This window comes from Colobus angolensis, unplaced genomic scaffold, assembly GCF_000951035.1.
Source record: "Colobus angolensis palliatus isolate OR3802 unplaced genomic scaffold, Cang.pa_1.0 Scaffold4, whole genome shotgun sequence".
NCBI classification, from domain to species: Eukaryota; Metazoa; Chordata; class Mammalia; order Primates; family Cercopithecidae; genus Colobus; species Colobus angolensis.
Window position 1 is genome coordinate 13,115,635 of NW_012117376.1, and position 12,494 is coordinate 13,128,128.

The window sequence follows — 12,494 nt, forward strand, 5'->3', positions numbered from 1 at the left end:
CACTCCAGCCTGGGCGACAGAGCGAGACTCTGTCTCAAAAAAAAAAAAAAAAAAAAAAAATTCTAACAATGTTATTAATATTCTGAGGAAGGAACTGACAAAAGGTTCCACTCCCCATGGGAGGAAAAGACCAGCACGTCATATGAAGAATTACAAAAAATGGTAGAAATGACTGGAGAGGCGAAGCCTGGATGAGACTGGGGTGGGGACAGGTGGGGGACGAGGGGTGCCACCCTCAGATCTTTACAAGTCTGTCATGGGCAAGAGGGCGGAAGAGTCTCACAGCCCCACTGGGGAGAATGGGAACCATTGGTGGCATTACACGAAGAGAATGGGACTTCCTATGTAAAAGAACAAGCAACTCCACGCGGTGCTGTGAGGCTAGTGCTGCGAGTCCCTGAGGTGCGCAATTCCCGCGCGACCGCGGGTGGGAAACACCGAAGCCAAAAACCCCACTGCGGCCCTTTAGTTGAAGGCGTCGTCTGATTGGTGATAGTTTGGCGGGAACCCGAGCACGCCGAACAAAGGAAGTGACGTCAGAAGTCGCGCACTTGACGAGGGTGGAATCACGCGGCGCTGCGTCGCGGTAGTATTGCTCTGATTGGTTGATTTCTTGCGCTACCGCCCTGACAGCTCCTTGCTTCCGCTAGTGCGGAGGGTTCTGCCCTTCGTAAAGATGGCCGCGGAGGCTTTTGGAGCCAACTGGGAGTGCAGTGTGCGTTTTCTGGAGCATGGGCAGAGAAGACAGGAAGAAGCGTAGCATTCGTGAGCACCGATTGGCTGAAGCGAGAAGTTCCCCGGGAGCTGACTGGCTCCGTCATTCGCGGGAAGGAGTTTGTGGCGCCAGAGAAAAGTAGCTAGAGCGGCGCAGTAGCGGCCGCGTTCTGTGGTTTTCCGTGATTTCCCCAGACCCGAACCTTCTCGGCCTCTTTGCGGAAAATCGCGACCAAGATGTGGAACAGTAATGATGGGGGTGCGGGGTGGAGGAGGAAGAGAATCGCAGGAGGTTTTAGCAAGAGGGAGAGCCTGGGGTCCGAGAGGCGTGTGGCAGCCGGAGAGGAAGGGCGGGAGCGGAGCTGGGGCGTTTGGGGGTCGCAGGAAGGCGGCGAGGAAGGTTAGGGAGACGCGGGCAGTATTTGGAGGGGCGAAACCTCGGGGAGCCTGCAGGTTTCTCGGAGGCGCGGGACATGGCACAGGCACTAATCCTGTTGTTCAAAACAGGTGGATTCGAAAGCTATGGCAGCTCCTCATATGGGGGAGCCGGCGGCTACACGCAGTCCCCGGGGGGCTTTGGATCGCCCGCACCTTCTCAGGCCGAAAAGAAATCAGTAGGTTGAAAGGAGTGTTTGGTTTTGTTTTATCCTGTCCTGAAGTCCCTAAGTCATCTATGACAGAAACTTTATGCTTTGAAGGAAGATTTCAACATGAACTGATGCGATAATGATCTATTATTATCCGCATCTCTCATAATTAAGTGCCGTAAGTTTCAGAAATGAAATCTTGCCAAATTTTGCACCTCCTTTTGCCTTGGCTTTTCCCCTCATTGGCTTTATTTTGAAATTGATCAGTGTAACTAATGAATCAATCTTGTGTGAATGCTCTCAACTTGTTTTTTTTTTGTTATTTATTTTCATTTTTTAAAATAGAGATGGGATCTCACTATGTTGCCCAGGCTGGTCTCGAACCCCTGAGCTCAACCATCCTCCCACCTCAGCCTCTCAAAGTGCTGGGGTAACAGGTATGAGCCACTGCTCCTGGCCTGTACTTGTATTAATAGTCTCTTTTACTTTTTTTTTTTTTTTTTTGAGATGGAATCTTGCTCAGTCGCCCAGGCTGGAGTGCAGTGGCCCGATCTCGGCTCACCGCAACCTCTGCCTCCCAGGTTCAAGGGATTCTCCTGCTTCAGCCTCCCGAGTAGCTGGAATTACAGGCATGTGCCACCATGCCTGGCTAAACTTTGTGCTTTTAGTAGAGACGGGGTTTCTCCATGTTGGTCAGGCTTGTCTCCAACTCCTGACCTGAGGTGATCCGCCCGCCTCGACCTCCCAAAGTGTTGGGATTATAGGCATGGGCTGGCCGCGGTGACTCATGCCCATAATCCCAGCACTTTGGGAGGCTGAGGCGGGTGGATCACCTGAGATCAGGAGTTCTTGACCAGCCTTGCCAACATGGTGAAACCTTGTCTCTACTAAAAATACAAAAATTAGCCAGGCGTGGTGCGGGTGCCCGTAATCCCAGCTACTAGGGAGGCTGAGGCAGGGGAACCACTTGAACTCGGGAGACAGATTGCAGTGAGCCAAGGTGGTGCCACTGCACTCCAGCCTTTGCAACAGAGCAGGAGTAGACTCTGTCTCAAAAAAAGAAATATGGTGTTTGAAGTCATAGACATGTGTTCTGCCATTGCTGTGCTGCTTTACTTACAGGGTGTCACTGGACACATTTCTTAACTGGCTTGGGAGTCAGTTTTGCACCTATGAAGAGGGGCTAACATACCTTAAAATGTCATTGTGAGACTTATATACAAAGAATACAGGCCATGGAGCCAGAACACGGGGACTCCAGAATCCATTTTGCCTTTTAACTGACATTGTGATTTCAGGAAAGCATCTTGAAGGCTGTGGCCCTTGGTTTTTCTCATCTGATGATACTAGTAGTACTCATATCACAGGGTGGTTCTGAGAATTGACAAGTAAGGCAATTGTGTAGGAAAACAATCTATAGAAAGCTGTCTAAACGCTGATTAGTCACTCAGAAATGAGTTTGCCTTTTTTCTTTTTTTTGAGACAGGATCTCTGTCTGCCAGGCTGGAGAGCAGTGGCGCGTGATCACAGCTCACGGCAGCTTGGACCTCCAGGCCTCAAGTGGTCATCCCACCTCAGCCTCCCTAACAGCTCGGACTACATATGTGCACTGCCGTGTCAGACTAATTTTTGTGGTTTTTTTTTAGAGGTAGAGTTTGGCCATGTTGGCCAGGCTGGTCTCAAATTCCTAGCCTCAATCCACCTGCCTCAGCCTCCCAAAGTGCTGAGATTACAGGTGTGAGCCACCACTTCCAGCTGAGTTTGCATTTAACAACTGCAATTTCATTCTATAAATGTAGGGTTAATTTGACTTCTCTTTAGGAGTCACTCAGATGTGTTAAGATTCAGTGTGAGCAGGTTAAAAAATTCATTGATATTCTGGTATATTTGGACATTACTTTATAACTTTCTTTCTTTTTTTTTTGAGACGGAGTCTCGCTCTGTCGCCCAAGCTGGAGTGTAGTGGCGTAATCTCGGCTCACTGCACCCCCCGCCTCCCGGGCTCACGCCATTCTCCTGCCTCAGCCTCCCAAGTAGCTGGGACTACAGGCACCCACCACCACGCCCGGCTAATTTTTTGTATTTTTTTAGTAGAGATGGTGTTGCGCCATGTTCACCAGGATGGTCTCGATCTCTTGACCTTGTGATCCACCTGCCTCGGCCTCCCAAAGTGCTGGGATTACATGCGTGAGCCACCGCGCCTGGCCACTTTATAACTTTCATATAAATTATTTTACATAATTCTGTAAGGAATTTGTTGTTTATTCCAGCATACAGCAGAGACTCAGGTATATTAAGGGACTGCCTAAGCTTACATAGCTAATAAGGAACTAGAATCGGACAGTACACACATGATGCTGAACAAATCCAACATCTGATGAGCAACAACTTCTCCCTGTTGTAGTTTTCTCTCTCCTAGAAGATCTCAAGGGACTTTAATTCTCTATTTTGATTTTCTTGAGGTCGTGAAGGAGAAAACAAGGTAGATGATTGGTTCTCATCTTTTCTTCCCAAGCTTAACTGTTTTTCTCCATTCTGATTGTTAGAATTTTTATGTCATAATTCCTAAAAGCTGGGTATTAAGATAGCTTTTCAGAGAATAATGCTTGTAAGTTGGAGACTCGATCCCAGTCTCTGGATTTTATTTTTCTTTTCGTGGAGACCAGGTTGCCCAGGCTGGTCTCAAACTCTTGGGCTAAAGCAATCCTCCCACGCCTGCCTCCCGTGGTGCTGGTATTACAGGCATGAGCCACCATGCGTGGACAGTCTTTTTGTTTTTATTTTTATTTTTTTGAGACAGAGTCTTGCTCTGTTGCCCAGGCTGGAGTGCAGTGGAACGATCTCAGCTCACTGCAACCTCCACCTCCTAGGTTCAACCCATTCTCCTGCTTCAGCCCCCCGCCAAGGAGCTGGGACTACAGGCGCATGCCACCATGCCTGGCCAATTTTTGTATTTTCAGTCAAGGTGGGGTTTTGCCACGTTGATCAAGCTGGTCTCAAACTCCTGATGTCAGACGATCCGCTCTTCTTGGCCTCCCAAAGTGTTGGGATTACAGGCATGAGACACTGCGCCTAGCCTTGTTTTGTTTTTAAATCTAGTATTTTCCACAGTTAAAAGTTAGGTGAATGCCCTATTCTTTTTTTCTTTTAAAATTGAGACAGAGTCTCACTTTCAGCCCCACTGGAGTGCAGTGGTACAGTTATAGCTTACCGCAGACTCTTAACTCCAGGAGTCAAGGGATCCTCCCACCTCAGCCTCCCAAGTAGCTAGGATTACAGATGTGCAGCACCATCCCTGGTTGATAAAAACTCTATCCAAAATGTTTCCTGTTGATTATATATTTGTTCAATGTGATTGAACCATGTGAAGTTTCAAATAGTGACCCATTTTTAATCTGTAATAATGGTACCTTCATGAAGTACTGTCAGAGTAGCCTGTAATTCATAATCAGCTATGAAAATTTTTTTAGTCTGAAAATGGTTTTTTTCAGAATTAAGCATACTTAGATTGACATTCTGTGAACCTCTTCGGAGCAAACTAGGAATTCCTTGCGATCAATTCCTACATAAAATATGTGCTGGATAAAAAATAAATACTTGATTTGAGATGAATTTGAAGGCATTGTTAACATCTCAACTGTTACCCATACGTAACTTTTTTACTTGAGAGGTAATAATATTTGTCAAACATCCACTGCATGCAGAGATTGGTATTAGCACTTCATATATATTATGTGTCTCATTTACAACTGAAGAGGTATATGTACCCAGTTTTCAGAAAAGGTCCTGTGTCCCGGGCTTTGGAGCTGGGATTTGAGCATAGGTCTATAGGACTCTGGCTCCAAACCTCATGTTCTTGCCACTTTACCTTACTGGTCTTAAGTTTTCTTAGGCTGAAGATACGATGAACATCTCAGCTGTGATAGGTAAAAACAGAAATATAGTAGTTTGTGAGAGGTAAATCCTGGGACCCCTGCAAATTTTAAAACTATAAATACTAACATAGCATGTAACTTTACCTATAAAATATCATAAAGTAAAATTGAAAAACAGTTGATCCCGTCACATTGTTATTAAAAGCTATTGCAGATGTGAAGAATGAGGAACAATAGCTAATATAATAATAGCTAACATTTGTTATTGAGTACTGTGTGCTGGGTAGTATTCTGAGTCCTTACCATGTAGTTAATTTTTATAATTTATCATTCCTAGTTTTGCAGATGAGGAAACCAAGGTACAAATGAGTTAATAAATGTGACCAAGAGCAACTGCTTTTTTTTTTTTTTTTTTTTTTTTTTTCTTTTTTTGAGGAGAGTCTGTGTTGCCCAGACTGGAGTGCAGTGGCAAGATCTTGGTTCACTGCAACCTCCACCTCCCGAGTTCAAGTGATTCTCCTGCCTCAGCCTCCCTAGTAGCTGGGATTACAGGCACACGCCACCACACCCAGCTAATGTTTTTTTTTAATTTTTAGTAGAGACAGGGTTTCGCCATGTTGGCCAGGCTTAATCTCAAACTCCTGACCTCAAATGATCCGCCCGCCTTGGCCTTGGGATTACAGGCATGAGCCACCACGCCTGGCTGAGCAACTGCTCTTGAGAATAGAGCCACAGTCTTAACCCTCAAGCTTGGCTGCTGCCTTTTGTGGCATATGTGCCAGCGGTTGGCTGAGCTTGCTTTATCCTTTTGCGGCAATACTCACCATTCAAAATTATGCTTCAGCAAAGTGAAATATTGGCAGTGTCATGGATGTTCAGGTCAGAGTTGCAACTGCTGAATCCATGAAGGCCAAGAGTCTACTGTGTTCTAAGTCTTCCATGCAGTACAGGTATTGGTCCACTTCCTCTTGGCTTCTGACAGGAAGAGCTCTCATTGTTTTTCTGCCTTGTACATATTCCCTTTAGGAGACTGGGAGTATGTACTTGCCCTCAGCCTGTTACCTGCTACTTTTTCACTGTTGAAATTCTCGTGCTTCAGAGTTCAGCCTAAAGCCTCCCTCTTTTGCCAGTACGTTTTTCTGAGGTCCCACATGGCACATTTTGTTTTATGGTATATCAAGATCAGGTTTATTGTTTACCTTTGTACCTCCCCTAGATTAGGAATATGTTGAGGGTAAATCCTGTCCCATTGTATTCATCTTTATGTCACCCAGACTACCTCTTGCCACTGGTAGGCAAAAATAAGTTGACACTGTTGTGTGGCTGGTTTAAGATATGATTTGGGCCTGGTGCAGTGGCTCATGACTGTAATCCCAACATTTTGGGAGGCCAAGGTGGGCAGATTGCCTGAGGTCAGGAGTTCGAGACCAGCCTGGCCAACATGGCAAAACCCCATCTCTAGAAAAAATACAAAAATTAGCTGGGTGTGGTGGCATGCACCTATAATCCCAGCTACCTGGGGGACTGAGAGAGGAGACTTGCTTGAACCCAGGAGACGGAAGTGAGCCGAGATTGCTCCACCACTCTCCAGCCTGGGTAACAGAATGAGACTCCATCTCAAAAAAAAAAGGATATGATTTGAGTGTACTCACTAGATACTGTTCTGCCTACCCTATCCTGCCTCTTCCCCCTAAGATGTCCAACATGAGTCCAGCACAGTGGCTTATGCCTGTAATCCTAACACTTTGGGAGGCTAAGGTGGGAGGATCACTTGAGACCAAGAGTTTAAGACCAGCCTGGGCAACATAGCAAAGCCCCATCTCTACCAAAAAAAAATGTTTTTTTAATTGACTGGGTGTGGTGGTGTACCTGTAGTCCCATCTTCTCGAGACTGTTGCAGGAAGATTGCTTGAGCCCGTGAGTTTGAGGCTGCAGTGAGCTATAATCATGCCTCTGCACTCCAGCCTGAGTGACAGAACAAGACCCCATCTCAAAACATAAAATGTGGCCAAGGGCGGTGGTTCACACCTGTAATCCCAGCACTTTGGGAGACTGAGGTGGGCAGATCACCTGAGGTCAGGAGTTCCAGACCAGCCTGGCCAACATGGAGAAACCCCGTCTCTACTAAAAATGCAAAATGCTGGCACACATGTATAGTCCCAGCTACTCAGGAGGCTGAGCCAGGATAATCGCTTGAGCCCGGGAGGCAGAGGTTGCGGTGAGCTGAGATTGCGCTATTGCCCGCCAGCCTGGGCAACAGGAGCGAAACTCTGTCTCAAAAAAAAAAAAAAAAAAAGAAGTTAAAAAGATGTCCAACATGCCCAAGCTCTTATTCCATTTCCCCAGGAGCTCCATTTGATTGTCAAAAAATCTGTCCTACAAGAAGCTATTCTTCTACCTTTTATAGTTCATCACAAGACCTACAAGCAGTTCCAAAGTTCTGTCTCCATTAGTCATTTCTCAAACCTTTTCGCAATACCATCTCATTTTGTCAGTGACCTGAACAGCAGCACCAGCTTGTCTACACCCTAAAGCTGGGGTTTCCTCTTGAAGGTCTGTTCTGGCAGCAGCAGGTCGTTCTTCCTTACCCTGTCCCCCACTCTGACATACTCATTTTGGTGAATTCTCAGGGCAACACATGTATTCAGCAGGAACTCTGGAGTTAGACAAACCTGGGTTTGGATTCTAAAAGTGATATTGGTTTGCTATATGGCCTTGGTTTCCATCTCTCTGAAGCAAAGATAATGAGATTTGTTTTGAAATTCAATGTTCGAATATATTTAAAGTACTTGGCACATGGCAGGTGAGTGGTGTGGTAGTTATTACTTTCTTAATTGAATTTTGCATGCTTTTTCTTTTTAGAGAGCCCGAGCCCAGCACATTGTACCCTGTACTATATCTCAGCTGCTTTCTGCCACTTTGGTTGATGAAGTGTTCAGAATTGGGAATGTTGAGATTTCACAGGTATGTCAAATAATTTGTGAAGGAATCACTTACTCATAATAAAGAATGAAATAAGACTACATTTAAAAATACAAAAATATAGCCTTGGTTTCAGGGGAAACAGCCTTTTTTTTTTTCTTTCTTCTAACCTAGGTCACTATTGTGGGGATCATCAGACATGCAGAGAAGGCTCCAACCAACATTGTTTACAAAATAGATGACATGACAGCTGCACCCATGGATGTTCGCCAGTGGGTTGACACAGATGTAAGTGGCTGGTTTTGAATCATGATGGGGTTACTTTGGAACTGTGGAGATGTTGAACTTTTTTAGTCTTTTTAAAGTTTTTTCTTATAAAAATAATACAAAAAGACATCAAAGACAGATACCCTAAAGTGAAAGGTTAATAGATTTGATTATATACCTTCCCGATATACCAAAAATAGAATTAAAAGTCAAATGACAGGAGACAGTAGAATGTTAAGTTCCAGTAGAACAAAGGTTTTTTGTTGTTGTTGTTGTTGTTGTTGTTTTGAGACAGTCTCACTTTGTCGCCCAGGTAATACAGTGGTGGGATCTCGGCTCACTACAACCTCCACCTCCCGGGCTCAAGCGATTCTCTGCCTCAGCTTCCCAAGTAGCTGGGATTACAGGCACCCGCCACCATGCCTGGCTAATTTTTGTATTTTTAGTAGAGACAGGGTGTCACCATCTTGGTCAGGCTGGTCTTGAACTCCTGACCTTGTGATCCACCCGCCTTGGACTCCCAAAGCTCTGGGATTACAGGCTTGAGCCACCGCGCCCGGCCCCTGCTTTTTTTGTTGTTGTTGAGACAAAATCTTGCGCTGTTGCCCAGGCTGGAGTGCAGTGGCACAATCTAAGCTCACTGCAACCTCTGCACCCCAAGTTCAAGCAATTCTCCTGCCTTAGCCTCCCAAGTAGCTGGGATTACAGGCGCCTGCCACCACATCTGACTAATTTTTTGTGTTTTTAGTAGAGATGGGGTTTTGCCATGTTGGCCAGGCTAGTTTCAAACTCCTGACCTCAGGTGATCCACCTGCCTCGACCTCCCAAAGTGAGGTCTTTATTATCCAAATTTTGTGTAATGAATGTATTTCAGAAACAAAATACAAAACACCAAGAGGCCTTCTGCACAATTAAAAATATAAAAGGATAAAAAGTATATACTGTATTCCAATCTATTTTATCCATGTTTATAAAGACACTTATATACACATGCTGCTATGTAAAAATTGGGTCAGATCCTGCATACCATATTGTAATATGCTTTTCTCAACAATTTATGGCAAATACTTCTTTGTGACAATATACGCTTTTCTATATCATTTGTAGTATGTTATAAATATGGTTTACTTAATAATCCTTTAGTGCTAGTATTTTGAGATTGCTTTATTTTTATTTATTTATTTTGAGACAGAGTGTTGCTCTGTTGCCCAGACTAGAGTGCAATGGCGCAATCTCGGCTCACTGCAACCTCTGCCTCCCAGGTTCAAGCAATTCTCCTGCCTCAGCCTCCCGAGTAGCTGGGATTACAGGCGTGTACCACCACGCCCGGCTAATTTTGTATTTTTAGTAGAGACGGGGTTTCTCCATGTTGAGGCTGATCTCTAACTCCTAAGCTCAGGTGATCCTCCTGCCTTGGCCTCCCAAAGTGCTGAGATTACAGGCGTGAGCCACCACACCTGGCCTAACAATGAGTTTTTGTCTTAAATTTTTGCCAGTATGATAGTCGTTTTAAAAAATAGTCTTTTTGACCAGGTGTGGTGGCTCATACCTGTAATCCCGGGACTTTGGGGAGGCCAAGACGAGTGGATCACCTGAGGTCAGGAGTTTGAGACCAGCCTGGCCAACATGGTGAAACCCCATCTCTACTAAAAATTTAAAAATTAGCCTGGCACGGTGGTGCGTGCCTGTAACCCCAGCTACTCGGGAGGCTGAGGCGGGAGAATCGCTTGAACCCGTGAGGCAGAGGTTGCAATGAGCTGAAATCATGCCACTGCACTCCAGGCTGGGTGACAGAGCAAGACACTTTGTCTCAAAAAAAAAAAAATCAGCTAATGTATTTTTCTTACAAATAATGTGTGCATATTCTAGGAAACTGATAAAGAAATATTAAAATAGTTTGTAATTATCCTAGTCAACCATTAAACAGTTTAGTGTGTATTGTCCCAAATGGGAAATCAGCTTTTTTCCATGTATCATGACTTGTTTTTCCAGACAGTAAACAGAATTCTGTGTTATCATTTGCAACAGTGTGGAGTATCCTATTATATAGAAATGTGTACTTTATGTTGGATATTTAGGTTGTTTTAAAATTTTTAATATTCTGTACTATGATAAATGTAAATCTTAATGCATGGTCTTACTTCCTTCCTTAAATTCCCAGAAGTAGAATTGCTTTGCCAATAAGTATATCCACCAGAAAATTGTGTGCCTGTGGGGCGTGGTGGCGGGTGCCTGTAATCCTAGCTACAGGGGAAGCTGAGGCAGGAGAATCACTGAAACCCTCCCTTGGGAGGTGGAGGTTGCAGCGAGCCAAGATCATGCCACTGCACTCCAGTCTGGGCAACAGAGCAAGACTCCCTCCCAAAAAAAAAAAAAGAAAATTGTGTGCCTAAGAGCTTGAATGAGAGTATCATAATTGTTTGCTTTTTTATGATGTGCTACAGAACTTTGGAACCGAGAATTACCTTTAGAGATATTTTTATTCTAATTCCTGGTTTTATAAAAAAGTAAATTGTAAAAGGCAGGGCAAACTCCTTAATGCCATTTTAGGATCCTTTAACTCTTCTACTTTATAACTTTTTCTTTCTATACATAATATAGAAATGTTAAAGAGGCTTTCACCAGCATCACTAAAACCTTAATGGCATGTTTGTATTTTATGTTAGGATGCCAGCAGTGAAAACACTGTGGTTCCTCCAGAAACATATGTGAAAGTGGCAGGCCACCTGAGATCTTTTCAGGTAAAGTCAGAATAAAAGCAGTTAAAGTGTTTTTGCATGAAGCAGTTTCTAGATTCATGTCATGGCTTTTGGATAGTTAAAATACTTACGTCCCCCTGTTTAATGGGAAGTTTTTCTTACTCTCTTCTTCAAAAGGAAATAACTCTTCTTTCTTTCTATTTTTTTTTTTTTAACCTTAACATGAAACTGACAGAACAGTAAAGAAAGAACAGAATCTCCTTCTACAATTGCCATCTGTGGCGTTCATTAGTTGGAGAAAGGAGAACACTAGATTCGGAGTCAGGAGTCTAGATTTTGCTCCGTTATGCAACCGTGGGGAAATTATTAATGTCACTTAGCTATTAATTTTAGTGTTTTTCTCCTCATGTTTGACCATATTTGAATTACCTCTGAGAGTATATAACATTTTTCTCATATTGGCAAAATATTAATACTATAACCAAGAAAAGTGCCACAATGTTGACCTGAAATTAATGTATGTTCATATTTTATTCACCTTTTTTTCTTCATTTTAATAGAACAAAAAGAGCCTGGTAGCCTTTAAGATCATGCCCCTGGAGGATATGAATGAGTTCACCACACATATTCTGGAAGTGATCAATGCACACATGGTACTAAGCAAAGCCAGCAGCCAGGTGAGTAGCCTCACTTTCCTAGCTTTTTCTCTTCCCTGGAAGAACACAGGTTACTTTTGTGTTCCAGCTTTGATTTCCTTGACATTTTGAAGGTCAAGCCAGAGAAAGACATCACTAAGTCCTCAGAACACTTTCTCCATGAGCTTTGTCACTGTATTTTATTCTAGATGAAGCACTGATGTTTCTCTCAGAATTAAGAGTTCCTCTGACTCCACTGGCCTGGACAGCTGAGGCCTGTGACAACCCTTAGGTGTAGACATGTAATTATAGGCTGAGCTCTTAGCTCCAAGGATTGTCAGTGCATATTCAGAAAGTAGCTCCCTTCAGGACAGCATTTTGCTGTCTTCCTTCCAACTTACTGGCTAAGTAGGAAAAATTATGTACTATTATTTTTTCCCTGAGATTACATTTATTGGTTCGTATTGAAATTTCTCCATAGTATTTTCCATTGTGTGAATTAACTTTGGCAAGTCCATCTAGGACCACGCAAAAGGTTTGTTGACTCTAGTATTAGAAAGCCCTCAGGGCTGGGTGTGATGGTTCATGGCCTGAAATCCCAGCACTTTGGGAGGCTGGTATGGGGGCATCACTTGAGCCCAGTTCGAGACACTACCCTGGATAACATAGGGAGACCCTGTCTCTACAAAAAAAATTAAAGAATTCGCCGGGCGCGGTGGCTCAAGCCTGTAATCCCAGCACTTTGGGAGGCCGAGACGGGCGGATCACGAGGTCAGGAGATCGAGACCATCCTGG

The 12,494-nt window shown here is 44.1% G+C and overlaps 1 protein-coding gene across 1 annotated transcript in view; it reads left to right on the top strand.

Annotated features, from left to right (window-relative positions):
- The first annotated feature begins 681 nt into the window (after positions 1-681).
- RPA2 (replication protein A2, 32kDa) overlaps positions 682-12,494 on the top strand; it is a 23,924-nt gene continuing 12,111 nt past the window's right edge. The window contains 7 exon segments of the mRNA XM_011955539.1: positions 682-797; positions 799-961; positions 1,222-1,328; positions 8,039-8,140; positions 8,273-8,386; positions 11,032-11,106; positions 11,625-11,741. Of these exon segments, the coding sequence (XP_011810929.1) occupies positions 732-797; positions 799-961; positions 1,222-1,328; positions 8,039-8,140; positions 8,273-8,386; positions 11,032-11,106; positions 11,625-11,741 (744 nt within the window). The 5' untranslated portion in view covers positions 682-731.